The sequence below is a fragment of the Galeopterus variegatus genome, unplaced genomic scaffold, assembly GCF_000696425.1.
Source record: "Galeopterus variegatus unplaced genomic scaffold, G_variegatus-3.0.2 Scaffold6871, whole genome shotgun sequence".
In the NCBI taxonomy this organism is placed as follows: Eukaryota; Metazoa; Chordata; class Mammalia; order Dermoptera; family Cynocephalidae; genus Galeopterus; species Galeopterus variegatus.
The window spans coordinates 5,043-24,916 of record NW_007732982.1 but is presented as its reverse complement, the minus strand read 5'-3'; the positions used below and the strand labels follow the sequence as shown (position 1 = coordinate 24,916).

General features: G+C 48.7%; 1 protein-coding gene across 1 annotated transcript in view; it reads right to left on the bottom strand.

Moving 5' to 3' along the window:
• Window positions 1-19,580, bottom strand: part of EPHX2 (epoxide hydrolase 2, cytoplasmic) — a 48,584-nt gene extending 29,004 nt beyond the window's left edge. The window contains exons 1-9 of the mRNA XM_008591375.1: window positions 19,424-19,580; window positions 17,464-17,654; window positions 15,919-16,041; window positions 15,308-15,382; window positions 12,264-12,359; window positions 11,647-11,725; window positions 8,752-8,786; window positions 7,518-7,544; window positions 5,280-5,365 (exon numbers count right to left, since the gene is read on the bottom strand). Coding sequence (XP_008589597.1) covers window positions 5,280-5,365; window positions 7,518-7,544; window positions 8,752-8,786; window positions 11,647-11,725; window positions 12,264-12,359; window positions 15,308-15,382; window positions 15,919-16,041; window positions 17,464-17,654; window positions 19,424-19,571 — 860 coding nt within the window. The 5' untranslated portion in view covers window positions 19,572-19,580. The remainder of the gene's footprint in view (window positions 1-5,279; window positions 5,366-7,517; window positions 7,545-8,751; window positions 8,787-11,646; window positions 11,726-12,263; window positions 12,360-15,307; window positions 15,383-15,918; window positions 16,042-17,463; window positions 17,655-19,423) is intronic.
• Window positions 19,581-19,874: the final 294 nt, after the last annotated feature.

The window sequence follows — 19,874 nt, the reverse complement described above, 5'->3', positions numbered from 1 at the left end:
ACACACACTACACGCACACACACACTACACGCACGCACACACTACACACACACTACACGCACACACACACACTACACACAAACTACACGCACACTACACACACACTACACGCACACACACACTACACACACACACTACACGCACACCACACACACACTACACGCACATACACTACACGCACACTACACACACACACTACACGCACACACACACTACACACACTACATGCACACACACACACCACACACACACTACACGCACACACACACACCACACGCACACTACACGCACACTACACACACACTACACGCACACACACACACTACACGCACACTACACACACACACTACACACACACCACACACACACACACTACGCGCACACACACACTACACGCACACACACACCACACGCACACACACACTACACGCACACACACTACACGCACACACACACACTACACGCACACACACTACACGCACACCACACACACACACTACACGCACACCACACACACACACTACACGCACACACACACTACACGCACACATACACGCACACACACACTACACGCACACCACACACACACACTACACGCACACTACACACACACACTACACGCACACACACACACTACACACACACCACACACTATACGCACACTACACACACACACTACACACACTACACACACACTACACGCACACTACACACACACACTACACGCACACTACACACACACACACTACACGCACACACACACTACATGCACACCACACACACACACTACACACGCACACTACACACACACACACTACACGCACACCACACACACACACACTACATGCACACACACACACTACACGCACACACACACACCACACGCACACTACACGCACACTACACACACCACACGCACACTACACGCACACTACACACACACACTACACGCACACACACACCACACACACACTACACGCACACACACACCACACGCACACTACACGCACACTACACACACACACTACACGCACACACATACGCACACACACTACACGCACACTACACACACACACTACACGCACACCACACACACACACACTACACGCACACACACACCACACGCACACTACACACACACTACACGCACACACACACACTACACGCACACACACTACACGCACACCACACACACACACTACACGCACACACACACTACACGCACACATACACGCACACTACACACACTACATGCACACCACACACACACACACTACACGCACACACACACATTACACGCACACACACACCACACGCACACTACACACACACACTACACGCACACCACACACCACACACACACACACTACACGCACACACTACACGCACACTACACGCACACACACACTACACGCACACTACACACACACTACACGCACACACCACACACACACACCACACACACTACACGCACACATACACGCACACACACACTACACGCACACTACACACACGCACACACCACACACACAGTACACGCACACACACACACTACACGCACACACACTACACGCACACCACACACACACACGCTACACGCACACACACACACATTACACGCACACACACACCACACGCACACTACACACACACACTACACGCACACCACACACCACACACACACACACTACACGCACACTACACGCACACACTACACGCACACACACTACACGCACACTACACACACACTACACGCACACCACACACACACACCACACACACTACACGCACACATACACGCACACACACACTACACGCACACTACACACACGCACACACACACTACACGCACACCACACACACACACTACACGCACACCACACACACACACACCACACACACTACACGCACACACACACTACACACACGCACACACACACTACACGCACACTACACACACACACTACACGCACACTACACACACACACTACACGCACACCACACACACACACACCACACACATACACGCACACACACACTACACGCACACCACACACACAGTACACGCACACTACACACACACACTACACGCACACACACACACTACACGCACACACACACCACACGCACACTACACACACACACTACACGCACACCACACACACACACCACACACACTACACGCACACATACACGCACACACACACTACACGCACACTACACACACGCACACACACACTACACGCACACCACACACACACACTACACGCACACCACACACACACTACACACGCACACTACACACACACACACACTACACGCACACACACACTACACGCACACCACACACACACACACTACATGCACACACACACACTACACACACACTACACGCACACTACACGCACCATATCAACCCTCATTAGAATATGTGGACACCTGGATCTCTCTGCAGTGTTTAAAAACACGTTATTTGTTTTCCTTCCTAAATTCACTCACTGTGTCTCCTCCAGGTTGAGTGTAATTTCAGGCTATATACTAGGGCAGAGAAAATATAAAATAAATAAAATACAATTTCTTTCTTCAAGGAACTTCTTAATATTTAAAAAAGGATAAACAAATGCACGCATGTCTACATTATGAAACAGACTGTGATATCAGCCATAAGAATAGCACCCAATACCTTGGGAGCTCTAAGGAGATAAAGAATTTCTGGATTTGGGGACCACGAAAGACCCTGTGGACAAGAAAGCATTTGAACTTGGCGTCTAAGGGAGGGAGAGGATACCCGTGAGGGAACGTCACGAGGTGGCCTGAGCAAATTCTAGAAGGGGCAAAGCTTGCAGGTGTGTTTGGTGGGACATGGAGTCTATAAGGTTGGAGGCCAAGCACTGGATGCGGCTTGTTGGGAAATGAAGCCAGAGAGGCAGAAAAGAAATAGAGCGGAGAGAACGTTTGGGGGAAATAGAGACTGGGAGGAGCGGGATAATTAGGGCAAATGAAATAACGAGGAAAAGGAGCGTGAGGTTCAGGCCAGAGCTGACCAATATAAACACGATGTGAGCCACTAATATAATGTTAAGCTTTCTACTGGTTACACTAAAACAGATAAAAGGAAAAAAAAAAAAAAGAACAAAAGATAAAACAAGTAAAAAGAAATAGGTGAGATTAATTTTTAACATTTAACCCAATTATCTAAAATATATAAAATTTCAATGTGTAATCAATACAAAAAAATCATTAATGAGATATTTTATTTATTCATTTATTTTTTTGCAGTCTTCAAATCCAGCAGTTGTTTTCCATTTACAGTAATCTCAATTTGAACTGGACACATTTTAAGTGTTCAATAGCCACATGTGGCCCATGGCTGCCACACTGGACAGTGCAGATTTGGGTATAAAATAAGTTACATTGATGGCTATAGGTTTCAATGGTGAATCTATTTGAAGCATTACTTAAATCACAAGTCAAGAAATTCCATCCTTTTACTAAATATTTTTGGCATATAGCTTATTCCATACATAAAAAATTGTCTTCACAAAATGAGATAGCACATAAATGCTACCGCCAATCTTAATGCTCCGTTCAGATTAGAAAAAACTAAACAAAACCATAGCCTCCTTTTGGGCGTAGAATCACCAGGTGATTGGAAAGGATGCAAAAGAATATTCTGGACCAAACAGGTGAATAGCCCCTTCAATTAAGTAGGTTGTGATAAACCCATGGTTTATCTTAGTAGAAAAGCCAAACCAAGAATTGAAAGAAATATTCCACATAGAGGTGGGCTTTTTGGGGGCAGTTTGTTTTTCCTTCATTATCCAGCTAGAAAGGTAAAGATCAGTGTTGTCAACAGCGTTCTTAAATACCAGATACACCCAGGCCCAGAAAGGCCAGGCTCTGCCACAGGCAGCCTGCAGTCCTCTCAGGACAGCGGCGACAAGGCTGCCCAGTGACAGTGATGGAGCAGCCACCACGACCAGATCTGATGGCGGACGTGCTGGAAACCAGGGCACGGGAGGTGTCCCGTATCTGCTGTAATCTGGGCAAAGCCTGTTTGTCCATGTTGAATATTTAAAAATTCTCACTGGAGAAAGACATTATGAGTAGTAAAACCAGAAAGCGTTTTGCCTCCTTTAAGGCTGCGTTGTACGCCTGTTGCTATGTTTCCTTCTATTCACATCAAGAAGTGTGAGGTACAGTCTGTCGAGTAACTTTTTGGTGAACCTAAGAACTGAACTCTTTGCATTTCCACTTTGAGTGAGAGGAAAGGACAGAGAGAGGAAGAAGCTAGAGAGAGCAGAGTAACAACTTCATGTTTGTCTTTTGGTTTTTTTTGGCGGCTGGCCAATACAGGGACCCGAACCCTTGACCTTGGTGCTGTCAGCACCATGCTCTAAACGAGTGAGCTAACGGGCCAGTCCACAGAAAAACAATTTTAAAGTGGGAAAATGTTAAAAATATTTTAGGAAATGTTTGATTCTTTTTAGTCTGTAAGCTGGGGTTGAGGCTGACCAAAATTCTCTGTGCTTCTGGTCTTTATAAACTTAGCCAAATAAAAAGTAAGTGGATTAGTCAGGGAAATACAGTTGGCTGCTTAGGATGAGATGTATTTAACTTGCCAAAACCCAAGGCTGCAAGGGGCGGTCGGACAGGCTCAGCCGCGGCTTGCCAGCTCAGACCGGGTGTGGCCACGAACACCACCGACTCTGGGTTCAAAGCCAGTCGTCTGAAAGCTCTCGCTGCAGCGCTGAAATGCCATTCTAATAAAGCCATTCTAATAATGTTATTAGTAAATGCCATCTAATAACGATGGTGACCATGACCTGCCACGCAGACCTTCCATCTGTACAGCACTCTGCGGGTGGTGCAGTTGGGTAGGAGTTCCCACTTACACCTTGTGGTTGAGGAAACCCAGGCCCAAGCATTTAAGTGACTTGTCACACAGTCAGTTCAGGGCAGAACTGAAGGCCACGTTTCCTCCCTCCCGGTCCAGGGCTGGAGTCTCCAGGCTTGAACCCAACACCCCTGCCGCCTCCCGTCTCCCCTCAAAGCAGGACGATGTTCTCCTGCTTTCCCACTGGACACTCAGGCCCCGCGTCATTCGTCCTATTGCCAGTAACTGGGACAGGTGCTGCTTCCTGAGACACGGGCACCAGAGAGCTCAGGTGTGGCCTACTTGTTTTCAAGAAGTTTTCTGGAGAGACCGATCTGAGGGACAATTCTTGTGGGAATTCAAGTCCAGTCTTACCCAAATCCTTGCTGTTCGTGGTAATTACCTCACTCTCTCGGGATAGAAGAGAGCCATGTTCCACACCAGTGCGCCCCCCCAGTCGTGGCCAATGAACACTGTTTGAGAGAGGCCCTGGAGAAGGAGGAAGAAGGGAACCTTCTGGAACAGAGGTCTGAGCACCCCAAGCCCACTGTCAGGTGACGATCGAGGGCTTCCTCTACCGACCCGCGGGAGCTACCCCACCATCCACCCTGTCAAGTCTCTCCTCCCACACACCCCTGGCCCTGAGCCCTCTACACAAAAGACCAGCCTTCTTCATCTTCTCAGAAGACTGTGGCCGTGGAGCGAACGCCTCATCCATCTCTCCCTCCCTCAAATCAAATCTCGTTTCACCTCTTTTCTCTCCTTTCTCCTTTCTTCGAAAAGAAGCACAACGTACCTCCCCACGTTGCAAGTTCATCATCCGTTGAGTGGTTATGATTCTACCCCACCTCTTTTGGGAGCTCCCTGCCCTTCTGAACCACTAAAAGTTCAAAAGCATCTTTGGTTTCTTTCTGCTGCTACTGACAACCACAGCTCTCCTCGACTGAGCATGTAATATGACCCAAGAACTGCGCTAGGTGCTGACATCCGTTATCTGGTGTCCTTCCAATAACCTTCCATGCCCATTTTACAGGTGGGAAGACAGGCTCACAGCACGTAGACGACCTGCTCAAGACTGCACAGATGGTAAGGGCTGGGGCTGCACTCAGACCAGGTCTCCCAACCTAAAATCGGGCTGTCTCTTCCCCCGCACCCTGCTGCCCCCATCTGAGCACACAAGGGCCCCGCAGAGCCTCACAGCCTCAACTCAGCTCCCGCCATCTCCTGCCTCCCTCGTCCTGCCAACCTCCTCACGTTGCTCTGCACCAGCTGCCTCCCTGACAACCTTCTCAGGTCGCTGCAACTTGGCTTCCTCCCTGCTACCCCCAGTTCCTCTTAAAAGCCAAAACCTTTAAGGCCAAGTCACTAATAATAGTTGAATTTTTTCTCCTCGGTTCTCACCTTCCTGACTCTTCCACAGCATCCGACGTTCCCTCTCAAACCTTCTTCCCCTGGCATCCGAGGCACTATCTTTCCAGACCTGTTCTTACTTCCCTGAGCTGCCCTCCTCTCCCTCTCACATGGAGTATTTCAAGGCTCAGCCCTCAGGCCCCCCCACCTTTATGGACACTGTCCACAGGGAACTCACCTGCTCCAATGGCACTAACTGCCACCCCCAGCTGGCAGAGGACCACCTAATCAGAAGCTTGCCCAGCCTCTTTCCTCAGTGTCCCAGAAGTGACTGTGCCCGGGACAGACCCCTGGTTCCTCTGGCCAGCAACCACAGTCTCTCTTTCAACCGTCTGAACAAGAGAGGTTCTCAGACACTTGGAAGTCTTCTAGATGGAGAGCTACAGAGTCGGGGCTGGGCGGCCACGCCGGGCCATGCCTGCTTAGATGTCCTCATCATGCACAAAAGTTCCAAACCCAATGCTGTGGGAACCGAGACTCTGCAGAGGGCAGGGACCGTGGCATCTTCTCCCCCTATCGCTGGGGAGTCTGGCACTGTGCCCTGCTGTTGAACAGATTCCTCTCTACTCCCACATGCGACAATGGACTGAATCCCACTGCTCTGTGGTTCTCTTCCCGACCCCTCCACGGTTGCTGCCAGGCTTAGCCCTTCTCCCCTGGCTCCCTCTGCAGTGCTCTTCATTCTGCCACTCCGACCTGATTTGGGGAGGTGCAGGGTGCCACAGGGTGGAGTCTCAGGTATAGCACATGTGCTCTGCACGAGCGCATTCTCAGGTCACCACTGCAGAGTTGCTTGTATTCATTATCATTGAGCATGACATTCCCAACAGTGTTGAGTGAAGGCATTAGATTTTAGTTAACAGAAGGGACATAAGTTTTAAAAAGCTGTAAAATATTAGCCTGTGGGATATTTTCCAGACTTCTTTACCTCATGCTCAAGGCTCTCCTTCCTGGCTCGAAGCCAGCAGAGACGTCTCCCCTATTCCCCAGACCTGCTCTTTACTAAAAACAAAGCAGCGTGCTGGGCTCCACCGTTCTCCAACACTCTGTGTTCTTTGCCACCTTTGCCTTAGTGATCCTCTGCCCACCCCGACTACCCCAAAGTCCCCCACCCTTGCTGTCTCTGCTCGGGACTCCAACAGCTGACACCCTTGAAGGCTAACACCTTTCCTTCAATTAATCAGACCCAAACCAAATTCTTCAAAGAGATCAGTTCCCAATAATTACTTACCAACTTATCCAGGAAGGTCACCATGTCCTAAGAAAGAAAACACACACAAAATCAGAAATCATATCCACCCACCTCAGCCACTTTCAGGTCAGACTTACTGTGTTTGCCTTTGTTATGGGCTGAATTACGTCCTCCAAAATTCATATGTTGAAGCCCCAACCCCCCAATGTGACTGTATTTGGAAACAGGGCCTTTACAGAAGTAATTAAGGTTAAATGAGGTCCTATGGCTGGGGCCCTGTTCTGATAGGATTAGTGTCCTTATAAGAAGAGACACCAGACAGCTCACTCACTCTCCCCACCACATGCAGACACAGTGAGAAGGTGGCCATCTGCAAGCTGGGAACAGAGCCTTCACCAGACCCCAACCCTGATCTTGGACTTCACCCTTCAGACCTGTGAGAAAATCCATTTCTGTTGTTTAAGCCAAGCAGTCTGTGGTATTTTGATACAGCAGCCTGAGCTGACTAAGACATCCACTAATGAGGAATTCAGTTGAGGGGTTTTCAGTAATCCCATAACGTGCTGGTAAAGTGGGCAGCACACACGAAGTTCTCAGTGAGGACCTAAGAACCGACTGTCCAGTGCAGGAGAGCTGGCAGAGGGAGTGCCACGTGGGCTGAGACTTGGAGGCAGAGGCTTTCTGTCATGGGAGTGTTGTCAGTGGTGCTGCTGGTTTCCTGGCAACCAGGAGGCTGTTTCCTCCCCTGGGTCCCCCTTGGCCTTTGCTGTCACTCTAGAGCTGAATGGGGATTTGGGCCACAGTCTCCCCTCACCTTGGCCCTGGAGGCTCTGAGTTAGGGTCCCTCTTCCTGAAGGTGCTTATGCTCGTCTCAAAACAGGAGCTACATAGAGTCATCAGCCCACACACTAACTCCCCGGATCTGCCCGACAACTTCTTTACCAAAATAAGGTGATGTTTACAATTCTCAGGGTGGAGAGACGGTATAGTGGAGTATTGCAGGGTGCAATCTGGCTCTATTAGCTGTGACCTTGGGCAGTGCCTTTAACCTCCCTGTGACTCAGTTTCTTCTCCATCAAACGCTTAGAACACACAATCAATGCTTCATATATGCTGGCTATCATTTAGTAACATCACCTCAACTTTCAGTAAGAATTTATACCTGAAAGCTATGAAATGCTGCTTTCCTAGGATTCAGATGGGTACCCGAGCTTCTAGCTTATATCAATGAAAACACCAGGATAGAAAAGATGTTGTCAAAGATCCTTCTTACCTTACATAACACTTCCATGGAATATTCTTCTATTTCTGCAATTAAAAATAAAAGAAATATATTTAACTCACATGATTTAAAATATACTAACAAACTAAAAGGGCCGTTAGCCAAAAAAAACCCCCCAAAACAAAAAACCAAACAAACACACAAAACCTTACTAAACTCTCGCAGTGATGCAATCACACTTGTTTATTTGCTTTTGTTTCCTGTGTGTTTGGTGTTACCTATGAAATCCTCGCCAAGACCAACATCACGAAGTTTTTTCCCTATGTTTTCTCCTAGTAGTTTCACAGTGTCAGGTCTTATGTTTAAGTCTTTAATCCATTTTGAGTTGATTTTTGTGTATGGTGTAAAACAAGCGTCCAATTTCATTCTTCTGCATATTTCCCTGCCACCGTCTGTAGAAGAAACTATTCTTTCCGCGTGTGTATTCCTGGCACCCTTGTCAAAGATCGGTTGACCATATCATGTGTGAATCTACTTCTGGGCTCTCTATTCTGCTCTGTAGGTCTAAATGCCTGTCTCACTGTCTGAGTTTACTGTAGATTTGGAATACAGTTTAAAATGAGAAAGTGTGATCTCAGATGCCTTCAGCTTTGTCCTTTCTCAAGATTGACTCGGGCTATTTGTGGTCTTTTGTAATCCCATATGAATTGTAGAACTTCTTTTTCGAAATGCCACTGAGATTTTGATGGGGACTATATTGCATCTATAGATTGCTTTGGGTAGTATGGACATTTTAACAATAATAGAAATTCCAGATATCAAAAAGAAAGAACAAAAATTTGTGAAATCAGATGAATTATGAAAGTAATAATTCAAGAAAAGTTCCAAGAACACAAAGATAAATGTATCCAGCAGAGTGGATAAAAAAAAAAAAAAAAGACCCAGATCAGAGCATAATATCGTATAATTTCAGAACACAACAGATAATGAAAAGACCCTAAAAGTGTGAAAAGTAAGGGGAAAAAGACACCCTGTGGTCACATAGCAAGGTTCATGGGTCAGAATGGCCTGGGGCTTCCCAATAGCAACCGTGAAAGCTAAAAAGACTGGAACAAAGCCTTCACGGTCTTAAGGGAAAATGATTTGCAACCTAAAGTCCATCGTCAAATGATATTAAGTTTATATACAAGCAATCTGAAATGCACACGTGTGTGTGTGCGTGTGTGTGTGTGTGTGTGTGCGTGCGTGTGTGTGTGTGTGTATATATATATATTCCAAATCATTACTCTTGGCTTTAGAATTTGTCTTATATATGATCTTTCAACATCTAAATTATGTTTTCTAAAAAAATAAGTTATAATTAGAGTAAAACCATATGTATCAGTTTGTCAAGGAAATTTCTAGTTTATGCGGGTTATTAATAGTGTGTCTTTCATTTTTTTTGGCAGTTGGCCAGTACAGGGACGGAAACCTGAACCCTGGTGTTATCAGCACCATGCTCTAACTAACTGAGCTAACTGGCTAGACCTCTCTTCCACTTTTCCTAGTGCTCTAGGTTAAATGTTAAATTATATGACCAAGTTATGCCTAGGGAATTCAGAGAAGACTGCAGGATAGATGAATAAAGATAAGACATTTCAACAATTAAATTTAAAAAACAGAGGCCCTTAGCTGGCTCCCTGGGCATTTGAACTGCAGGCTATTCTTTGGCCCAGATGCTCCCGCATCATTGTGAGGCCGTGGCAGCCGCTGAGTCGACACCGCACCACTTAGCGAACGAATGCTCCAGACACTCCCTTGCACAACATGACTACTGGCCTTGCAGGTGATCACCAGAGTGACTGAGCCCCAGACCATGTCAGCCAGCTTCGCACACCGCAGCCAGACATTCTAGACGTGGTTATGGGGAAGTGACTCAGAAGAGGGGTGAGTGGCTGGTTGGGCTCACTAAGCCACCACTGCCTGCTGCGTTGCTGACACACGGAGGGACCCAGGATTCTGCCTCACGCCCGGGTGCCTCACATTACTGCCTCTACACCCAAGATTCTTAAAGTTCTTAACAGTTTTGGATTGAGGACCTCTCTGAAACTCGTAAAAACAATGAACTCCCCGCACTGCAGGAAAATGCTCATAAACCTCCTCGTCTCAGGGGCTCACAGGCCTCCTGATGCCTATCCTTAAATAGTTTCCCACTGGGAAATGAACCCACAGATGCTGGGTTAAGAATCTGGCCAATGAATTACCATATGATCTTACAATTCTACTTCCGGGTATATACCCTGAGGAACTGACAGCAGGGACACTAACAGACATGTGCACACCCATGTTCACAGCAGCACTATTCACAATAGCCAAAATGTGGAAGCCACCCAGGTGTCCTTCAATGGATGAGTGGATAAATACAATGCGGTCTACGCATACTCTGGAATATTACCCAGCCTTAAAAAGGAAGGAAATCCTGCTATGAACCTTGAAGACACCATGTTAAGTGGAAGAGAACAGTTACAAAAAGACCAGTACATATTATTTGATTTATATGAGGTCCTTAGAGTCAGATTCATAGAGACAGAAAGTAGAATAGTGGGTGCCAGGGGCTGGGGGAGGGAAAATGGGGAATTAGTGTTTAATGGGTTTAGAGTTTCAATTTTGCCAGATAAAAAAAGTTCTGGAGATGTAAGGAACATCCTACAATCCCAACGATCAGCTGGAGACTCCCTCAGGCACAGGCCTTTGCGTTTCCTGTGTTCATTCAGAGTATGGGGCACAGGCACGGCTGAGGCCCAAAGTGCACAGAGAAGGGTATCACAGGCGAGGAGTGGGGTGAGGGCAGACACCTTACGGGGCTGTCTGCTCTGGCCTGGGACCAGGGAAAGCACAGTGGGGCTGGAGAGGGTGGACAGCTCGATGGCGAGACTGACACAGCACAAGTGCAAGACGCCAACGCACCTGGAGGAGCGGATGAGTCTCCATAGCCTTTCATGTCCACAGCCAGAACTCGGTAACCCGCCTGGGCCAGAGCAGGGATCTAGAAAACAAACAATTCAGGCACACTCCAGTATGGTCTCATCAGTCCTTGGCTGACACTCCCTCCTGGCTTCCCTCTATCTCCCTGTTCCTGTAAACGGCTCAATCCAAAGTGCCACGTGGCACTCTGATATACTCACCATGGGGCTAGAGCAAGCTCACCTGGATAGGTGAGTGCGGTCTCACCGGATGGTGGTACAGTCTGTGCACTGCATAAATACCACATCTAAGAGAGCACATTTCCTAGCAAAGTCCTTGTAGATTGCTACATTCATTACAAAGACTTGCCAGTCAGTGGTGTAGGGTGTCTTGAAGAATCTGTCCTTTTCTAATCTGCAAAGGTGCTTTATGGCCTAGCACAGCCCTGAGGTCTCCAGCCATCTCCTGCCCCAAAATGTCTGAGGCGTGGGTGGTAACACTCTGGAGACGATGTTCCCTGTAAGGTTTCAGCTTCTTCATGACATTCCGGGCTGGGCCACACCATCTAGACCTCCCTTGCCCTCACCTGTCTGGGGAGTGCCTTCCTCAGTTTCCCCTACCTGGTACCTCCAAGAGAACCAGCTCTCAGGGAATCCATGGCAGAGGCACACAGGAGGGCCAGAGCCCAGCTCCACAAAATGCAGATGGACTCCAGGCTGCAGAAGAGAGAGGTCAGTGATTAGTGACACAGTGTCAGGCTGGTCAGAACTAGGCACCCCTCCTGCAGGCTGCTTGCCACGACCATCGCAGTCGGTCACCGCACCTCACAGAATACCCCTTTCTCAGCTAAGGACCCAGTGTTAGAGGAGATGGCTGAGAAGACATACAGGCCAAACTTCAGTAAAAACAGGCAGATTTCCTGGCAGCCTAAGAAGGCTGAAGAGAAGATCATGATGTTGGAAAAAGCCAGAAAGAAAACAAGTTTGCCTTCCCCTCTACAATGCCCTCAGACTGTCAGAGTTTCTGGTGCTGTTCTGGCATGTTTTTAGTATTTTAGACAGGGGGCTGATTTTGTGCACAGCATATTCATGGTCATGTGCAGAGTGACATGATTATTTTGTTAAAAGCTATTTATTTCTTAAAAATGAAAATTTTTCATGTTTTGCTACACTTATAGTTCTTTTGGGGGCTCTGTGAGTATGGCAGAGCCTGTGGTGGCTCAGCACTATCTGTATGCTCCTCTTCTTCCTGGCACACGGTGGCACTTTTCAGACACCCTTTCCCACCTCTAACAGCTGGCATGGCCATGCACTGAGTCCTGGCCAGTGGCAAATGTGTGCTCCATCCAGGGCCCACATGAACCTCCTGCACTTTCCCTCTCTCCACCTGAATGGGTCAGGCATCGAGGAAGGTGGAGGCAGCAGAGAGAAGGAGCCTGGGTTCCTGAGTGACCACGTGGAGCACGCCGGCCTGCACTGCACAGGAGCTGGAGAGAAACACACTTGGTGCCATCAGGGTCTAAGCAAACCAAGTGAAATAATGTATCATCAAAGTGCCATTTTATTCCCCAAAGTACACATCTCCAACATTCTAATAGAAGCGCATGAGGAAAATCAGAAACCCATCATAGAAATTCACTTGGAACAATTCCACTTGGTTGTACGAGCACCTCAGACTCCTCTAAGCTGGTGGCCCATGCTGGAAGTTTCATTCGTGATCACAACAAGCTATTTTGCTGAAGAAAACATTGGGGGGCATTTCGCAAACCCTTTCAAGGACTACAATCTATTTATCAGAATATGTTCCATCGTCTTCCCTTTGGTACTTGGCAAAAGTTAACTTTAAATTCCAGACTCCTCACATCGGAAAATGTTATAATGCTTGTGTCTGATCAAACAATCCTAATTTGCCTGTGTTCTAACAGGGATCCCAACGAAAAGGCTCGCTCCTGAGGCTTCACATCTGGCCCAACTGCAGAGCTCAGCCAGTGCACATCCCATCCCATCCTCTATTTGTAGATGTTAAAGACACAGCCATAAAGCCAGACTGTGGGAGGTCCGTTACCGCCCAGTTCAGGTTGGGTTAGCACCCAGCGGCCATCCACGCACCAGCACCGTGAGAGCCTGGCTCTGCCAGGACTCCCCATAGGCTCACTGCCCTGGCTCTTAAATCTGTAGTGGGGGCAGGGGGTGCTACAGCAGTGCTGATCACACTTCTTTAAGGTCAAGTGCAGAATCTCTTGAATCTGGCTGCATGTGCAAGTGTCAGGAGGACTAGGAACTAACCCCCTCCATGGCAGTGAAGACTAAAGGTTCATCCAGCTCTGGCCCAGGCAAGAAGCCCCTCACTCCCACAACTGCCAGAGAGACAGATCTGAAGGGACCTTAACCAACATTTGCTCCATCAGGAGTACCCAGAATTACAGGAGGGACTGTGGAGATGCTGACCCATGGCTTTCCTACCAGAAAAACCTCTCTTACTACCCAACTCCCACTCAGCCTTGGATGCTCACTTGGTGATACCTGCTGGGCCACACCACCAGTATTTACATTCCTGCCCCCACCTGCACAGAACCCACTCTGAGGACTTCTTGGTATGGCTATTAAGCAGGGACCTCGTCCTGTGATGTAGCCGCAGGGGCTGAGAACATACATCTCCTTAGACCGTCAAATCCCTGGGGTCACAGAAGACACCCCATTCACCATGGTCTTTCTCTCTGTGGCTGGCAAACAGCAAATGCTCAAAAACTATCTGTGGGTTGTCCTCCAGGGTAGCATGTCTCCCCAGGCAATCTGAGGCCAGCACATCTCAGGCCACAGAGCTCCTGTTCATCAGCAACTGTTCCCAGAGCACGAAGGTGTTCCACATGCAGCATTTCACTTAATCTTTATAGGAACCTTGTGGGGACATGCTACCATCACGTCATTAGGAAGCTGTGGAAGCCAAGGAGCAGAAGCTTGCCCACAGTCTCATCAGCAGGTGGCAAAGTCAGGATTCAAACAGGGTCTGTCTGGCTCCAAGGAGCTGGACAGCCTGGTTTTGCTCTGGAGTTGGCCCACAGCTTTAGGGGCCTTCCCACCCACATGGGACCAATGACAAATGAAGAAAGATCCCACAGTGAACCCGGGAAGGTGTTCTAAAGCCCTGCTCTGTATCAGCAGTCGGGGTAGACCTCCCGGCCAGTTCAGGAGTCAGCCCCTCTGCACGTGGCCATGACCTTGCACTAGCCCTGACCACTGGGCATTCTGATGACCTTTTCCCTCTCTATCCTCAGCATGGGCTCCTTGAGGATGGGTCTGTCCTGTTCATCACTGTGTCCTTCATACCCGGCCTGTGCCTACACGAAGGAAGTACATGATAAATGCCTGTTGGATGAAAAACGTTCTCCCTAGAACGCAGGCTGGCCATGCACACACTCTGGCACCTGAGGCTATCCAAGGCCCTCGCGGCCTGCTGTTCTGTGGGGGTCTGAGCACATCGGTCACACTGCGTTACATAATCTGAGGCAGGGTCCATGTCTTCTATTGATTTTTGAGAAATGAGATTTGTGGGAAATAGTTTCCTTACACATGGCAGATGCTCAACCACACTTAAAATTTAACACGTGTCTCTGCTGGTCATCTTGGGTGACCTGGCCAGAGAGTGGCTGAGAGGGCTTACTTACCTTCACTGTCACATACCCATGGCTCACGTCACTGGGACTGCAGGGGGGTGGCAGAGGGGCTGCGGGATGGAGGGGCTGGAAGAAAGTACGAGAGGCACAGTGAGGGAGAAGCCGCAGCTCCTTCTGGGAGAAGCTCTCAGAGCTTACAAAACTCCTGGGCACTGGCACTGGAGGAGGTCTCAGCGGTCACCTCTGCCACCCCATCCTGCCTCTTCCTGGTGATCAACCAAGCCTTGTCCCTCTCCTCTCTGGCATACAGCTGGACTCCATTGCCTGCCTCCCAAATTCTCAATATTTACTCTAAAGAGCAAGGTGGCTTTGCACATCCCCTCTTGTCTTGGTTTCCCTGACTTTGGCACCAACCCTAGTGTAAATTCTTGCTCTCAGAGCATCCAGTTCCCTGTTCTGACTGCAGAGAAAGAAAGAAGATGTTTTCCAGGGACATTGTGCTCATACACAACGGGCAACAGACTCCCCCCTCAAGGGGCCCGGGATCATGCCCCGAGTAATGAACGCCACGGAATCTGGGTCCTCCCCACACTTTCTCTCTCATGGGAACATAACCCCAGAGGAGTGGCAGGAAACCTATGCCCACTCAGACGTGAGGTTACCTGCAGCCCAGTTACTTTCTCCAGCTCCCTCAGGGCTGTGTCGGTGTCGTGGACCAGGATGGTGACCATTCCCAAGTCACGGGCCGGCTTCAGATAACCCCCAATGTCATCTAAGAAGACAACCTGAACCCAAAACAGCAGGGACGCTAGCATCACATCATGCAGAGAAAAACTCTTGCATGTGGGAGAATGCCAGAAAGAAGCCCATCAAAACGCACATGGGGGTTCCTTATGAGGACATTAAGAATTCCTTTTCTTTCACTGTAACCCTTTACTTTTAAAATTAAAAGCATTTAATTACATACACATGAACACATAGGTAAATATGTCCCCACATACACCTAATGGTTTCAGCCAATTCTGAAAATGCAAGAAGTTTAGGGGAGGATAGAGACGTATCAAGATGACATTAAACTTCACGTGGGAAAATTGACATGTAAGAACAGACACAGAAAAGGTCTGGAAAAGAACGGTAACAAGGGCAAACAATAAAAGAAACGATGAAGCTACAAAGGGCAGAAGAGTTTGGTACTAGAAAGGAAATAGACAAGTGGCCAGAATTAGACCAAAATGCAAATGAGAATTTTGTTTCTAATAAAGGGGTCATGTCCAGTGGGTGAGGAAGACCATTTAATGGTGCTGGTATGACCAGTTAACTGTTTAGGGAAAAAAGTGGATTCTTACTTCCCATCTTACGCCAAAATAAATTCTGAATGGATCAAAGATTTAAATTTAAAAAGAAAGAAAAATAAAAGAAAGAAAAGGCCCTGAAAGAGAAGAAACTGTGGGTGCATTTATTTATAATCTCAGACAAGGGTGGCCTCGAGTTCTAAGCAGTGCATCCATCCTGCTCTGTCCACCTCTACTTACGCGCAGAGTTCTCAGCACACGCAGGTGGGCAAAGCCCAAGTCCCAGAGGAGAAAAGGCCTGGTTCTGGGACTGGGCCCGGAAGGGCCCCGGGATGGAGTCCAGGGTCTGCTCTGATCAGCTCGTGGGGGAGGCAGGGCCAGTGAGACAGGGTCGGAGATGCTGGGGGAAGGAACTTAACCTTGGTCCAAATGCCTTTCGGAGGTTACAGTCGGGGACACCATAAAAACCGTGTTTTAGGACAGGCAGTCTGGAGACAAGACGAGTGGCAGGCTATAGGGGCAAAAGGTGCCTGGTGGGAGACCGTGGCAATATTGGAGCCCATCCTCACTCCCTCCTTGGTGGGGTGACCCTGACTAGCCCTGTGACCTTGGGAAAGTCTCCCAGAGTCTCAATTTTTTCATAAATAAATGAGGCAGTTGATCTAAGAGATTTGATGATGGTTGTTTTGACCCAGGTCCTTTAAAAGCCACATAAAGGAGCCACATGCCCACCTCTGGTAGAACTTTCTAGACTGAAGAATGGGTTAAACTCCTTTAGGAGAAGTCCTGGCCCGGGAGGAGTGGACCTAGAACGTCCTGCCAGGCCCCAGATGTACCCCTCCTGCTCCCTCAACTTTCCCTTGGTTGCAATATCTCTGCAACATTCTTCTCTCCTGAAAGCAAGTGTCTACGTACCTCACTGGGTCTGGCCTTCAGCGTGTCCAGTACAAACTTGTAGATCCGAGGCTCCGGCTTAGCCATTCCGACCCTGCACGACTCGATCAGGAAGTCAAAGTGAGGACTCAGCTCACACATCAGCTGGGCCAGGCTGCCTCTCTCGGCGCTGTCATCCAGCCAGTTGTTGGTGAGGAGGCAGGTCGCAAGTCCTGTGCAAGAAGACAAAGGGGACCGGCCCGGTGGTGCACTCGGTAGAGTGCGGTGCTTGGGAGTGTGGCGGCGCTCCCGCCGAGGGCTCGGATCCCATATAGAGACCGGTCTGCTCACTGGTTGAGCGTGGTGCGGGCGTGACACCGAGGGTTGCGATCCCGTTACCAGTCACGAAAAAAGACAAAAAAAAGGAAAAAAAAAAAGAAGACAAAGGGAATGACCAGCTACGGAACTCTGCCCTGAGGTGCTCTGGGTGACCCCAGCGGGCCCTGATCAGGGGGCCAAGTAGCATCCTGCTCACATCAGTGCCCAGCTTTCAGGGAATGAGGTGGTAAAGATTCATCTTTCCCCACAAGAACCTCCTGACACAGACACGGGAGAAAGCTGTGTACATTAAGCTTTTGACACCCGGATGGAGACGCTTGAATCCCTTCATCCCTTACAAGTGCAGAGGAATGTCCCAACACCCTCCGCCCATCTCATCAGTGTCCCCACACCCTCAGCCCGTCTCATCACAGTGTCCTGACACCCTCAGCCCGTCTCATCAGTGTCCCAACACCCTCAGCCCGTCTCATCACAGTGTCCTGACACCCTCAGCCCGTCTCATCAGTGTCCCAACACCCTCAGCCCGTCTCATCACAGTGTCCTGACACCCTCAGCCCGTCTCATCAGTGTCCCGACACCCTCCTCCTGTCTCATCAGTGTCCCCACACCCTCTGCCCATCTCATCACAGTGTCCTGACACCCTCAGCCCGTCTCATCAGTGTCCCAACACCCTCAGCCCATCTCATCACAGTGTCCTGACACCCTCAGCCCATCTCATCACAGTGTCCCGACACCCTCCTCCTGTCTCATCAGTGTCCCCACACCCTCAGCCCATCTGATCACAGTGTCCTGATATTCGGTGGCTCATCTGATCCTCACCACCTTTGGGGTGGGCAAAGCGGCTCTTCCCATCCCTTATGTACAGATGAGCAAATCTAAGCTCTGATGAGTTACAAGCCGCCCACAGCCCCCAGTGAAGCCCCAAGGTTCTTTCTAGTCCACGCCACTGCAAACTCTGCCTGACTACCTTTCAAAACACCTGCCATGGGTACCAGGGACTGAGTTCCCATTTCTGTCTTTGTCTGCCTCACCAGTGAAGGTGACAACCAGGCAATGCTGGAAGCAAGATATGGATGCGTTGATGGGGAGACGCTTCCCACGTAATACGAGGGAGGAATTGTGGATGTGGGATGGCTTAGCCACAGCCACACAAGTCTGCTGAGAAGAGAGTGGAACGGTTTCAAGGATGCCTGTGAAGAGCAGGGCACTGTCTTCTGATGAGTGTGATTTCGTGTCTTAGGCTACTGACATGATCTAAGGCCTGCATGAGCCAGCTCATAGCTCGGTGACTCTGACACCCAGAGGCTGAGAAAATCATAGTTGCTTAAAAGGCCTTGCTTTTGAATCACTGTGACAAGAGGTCAGGTCATTCAGGTCATTACTATTAGCATCAGCAGGAGAGAATTTTGCTCACAGGGCAGTCACTGGCATACATTACTTTACTAGTAAAATCATGTCATTTTCCAGTTATTCTTATAGTGTTGTTTTTTGCCATTTGATAAAACTTGTTTCGGGGCCATGCCTTTCCATCATGCCCTTCTATCAAGTCCATCAAGGCCCAGAAGATATGAGATCTCACAACACACTAAATTGTATTCTGACCTAACTCCCCTGAGAGTTCTGATGTGGTTGGGCCAGAGAATGGCAGATAGTGGACCCTTACCCTTCTTTCTAAGAGCGAGAGCTGCCTGGAGCATGGGGTGGTTGATTGTTCTTGCTGAAACTGCCTTGCCTAAGATTTGATTTATTGAGAAATTCTTGGGGAGGCAGATTCCAGAGGCCTCGGAGCGTTTCCTGCAGTCTTCTTCCATGAGCGGTAGCCACTGTAAACATGAATTGACAAGGGACTAAGTTAGTAGGACCATTCTAAAAAGCTTGGCAGTAACTACTAAATCTGAACATGTACATTCCCTGAGACCAACTAATTCCACTCTTGGACACATACACACTGGAAATGTCAACATATGTTTCTCAAAAGCCAGGAACAGAAATGTTCATAGTTGCACTATTCCTAAGAGTCCCAAACTACAAACCACACAAATGCCCACTGGCAACAGAATGGATAGATTATGGTATATTTATACACTACCATAGCAGTACTGCTCCTAAGAACC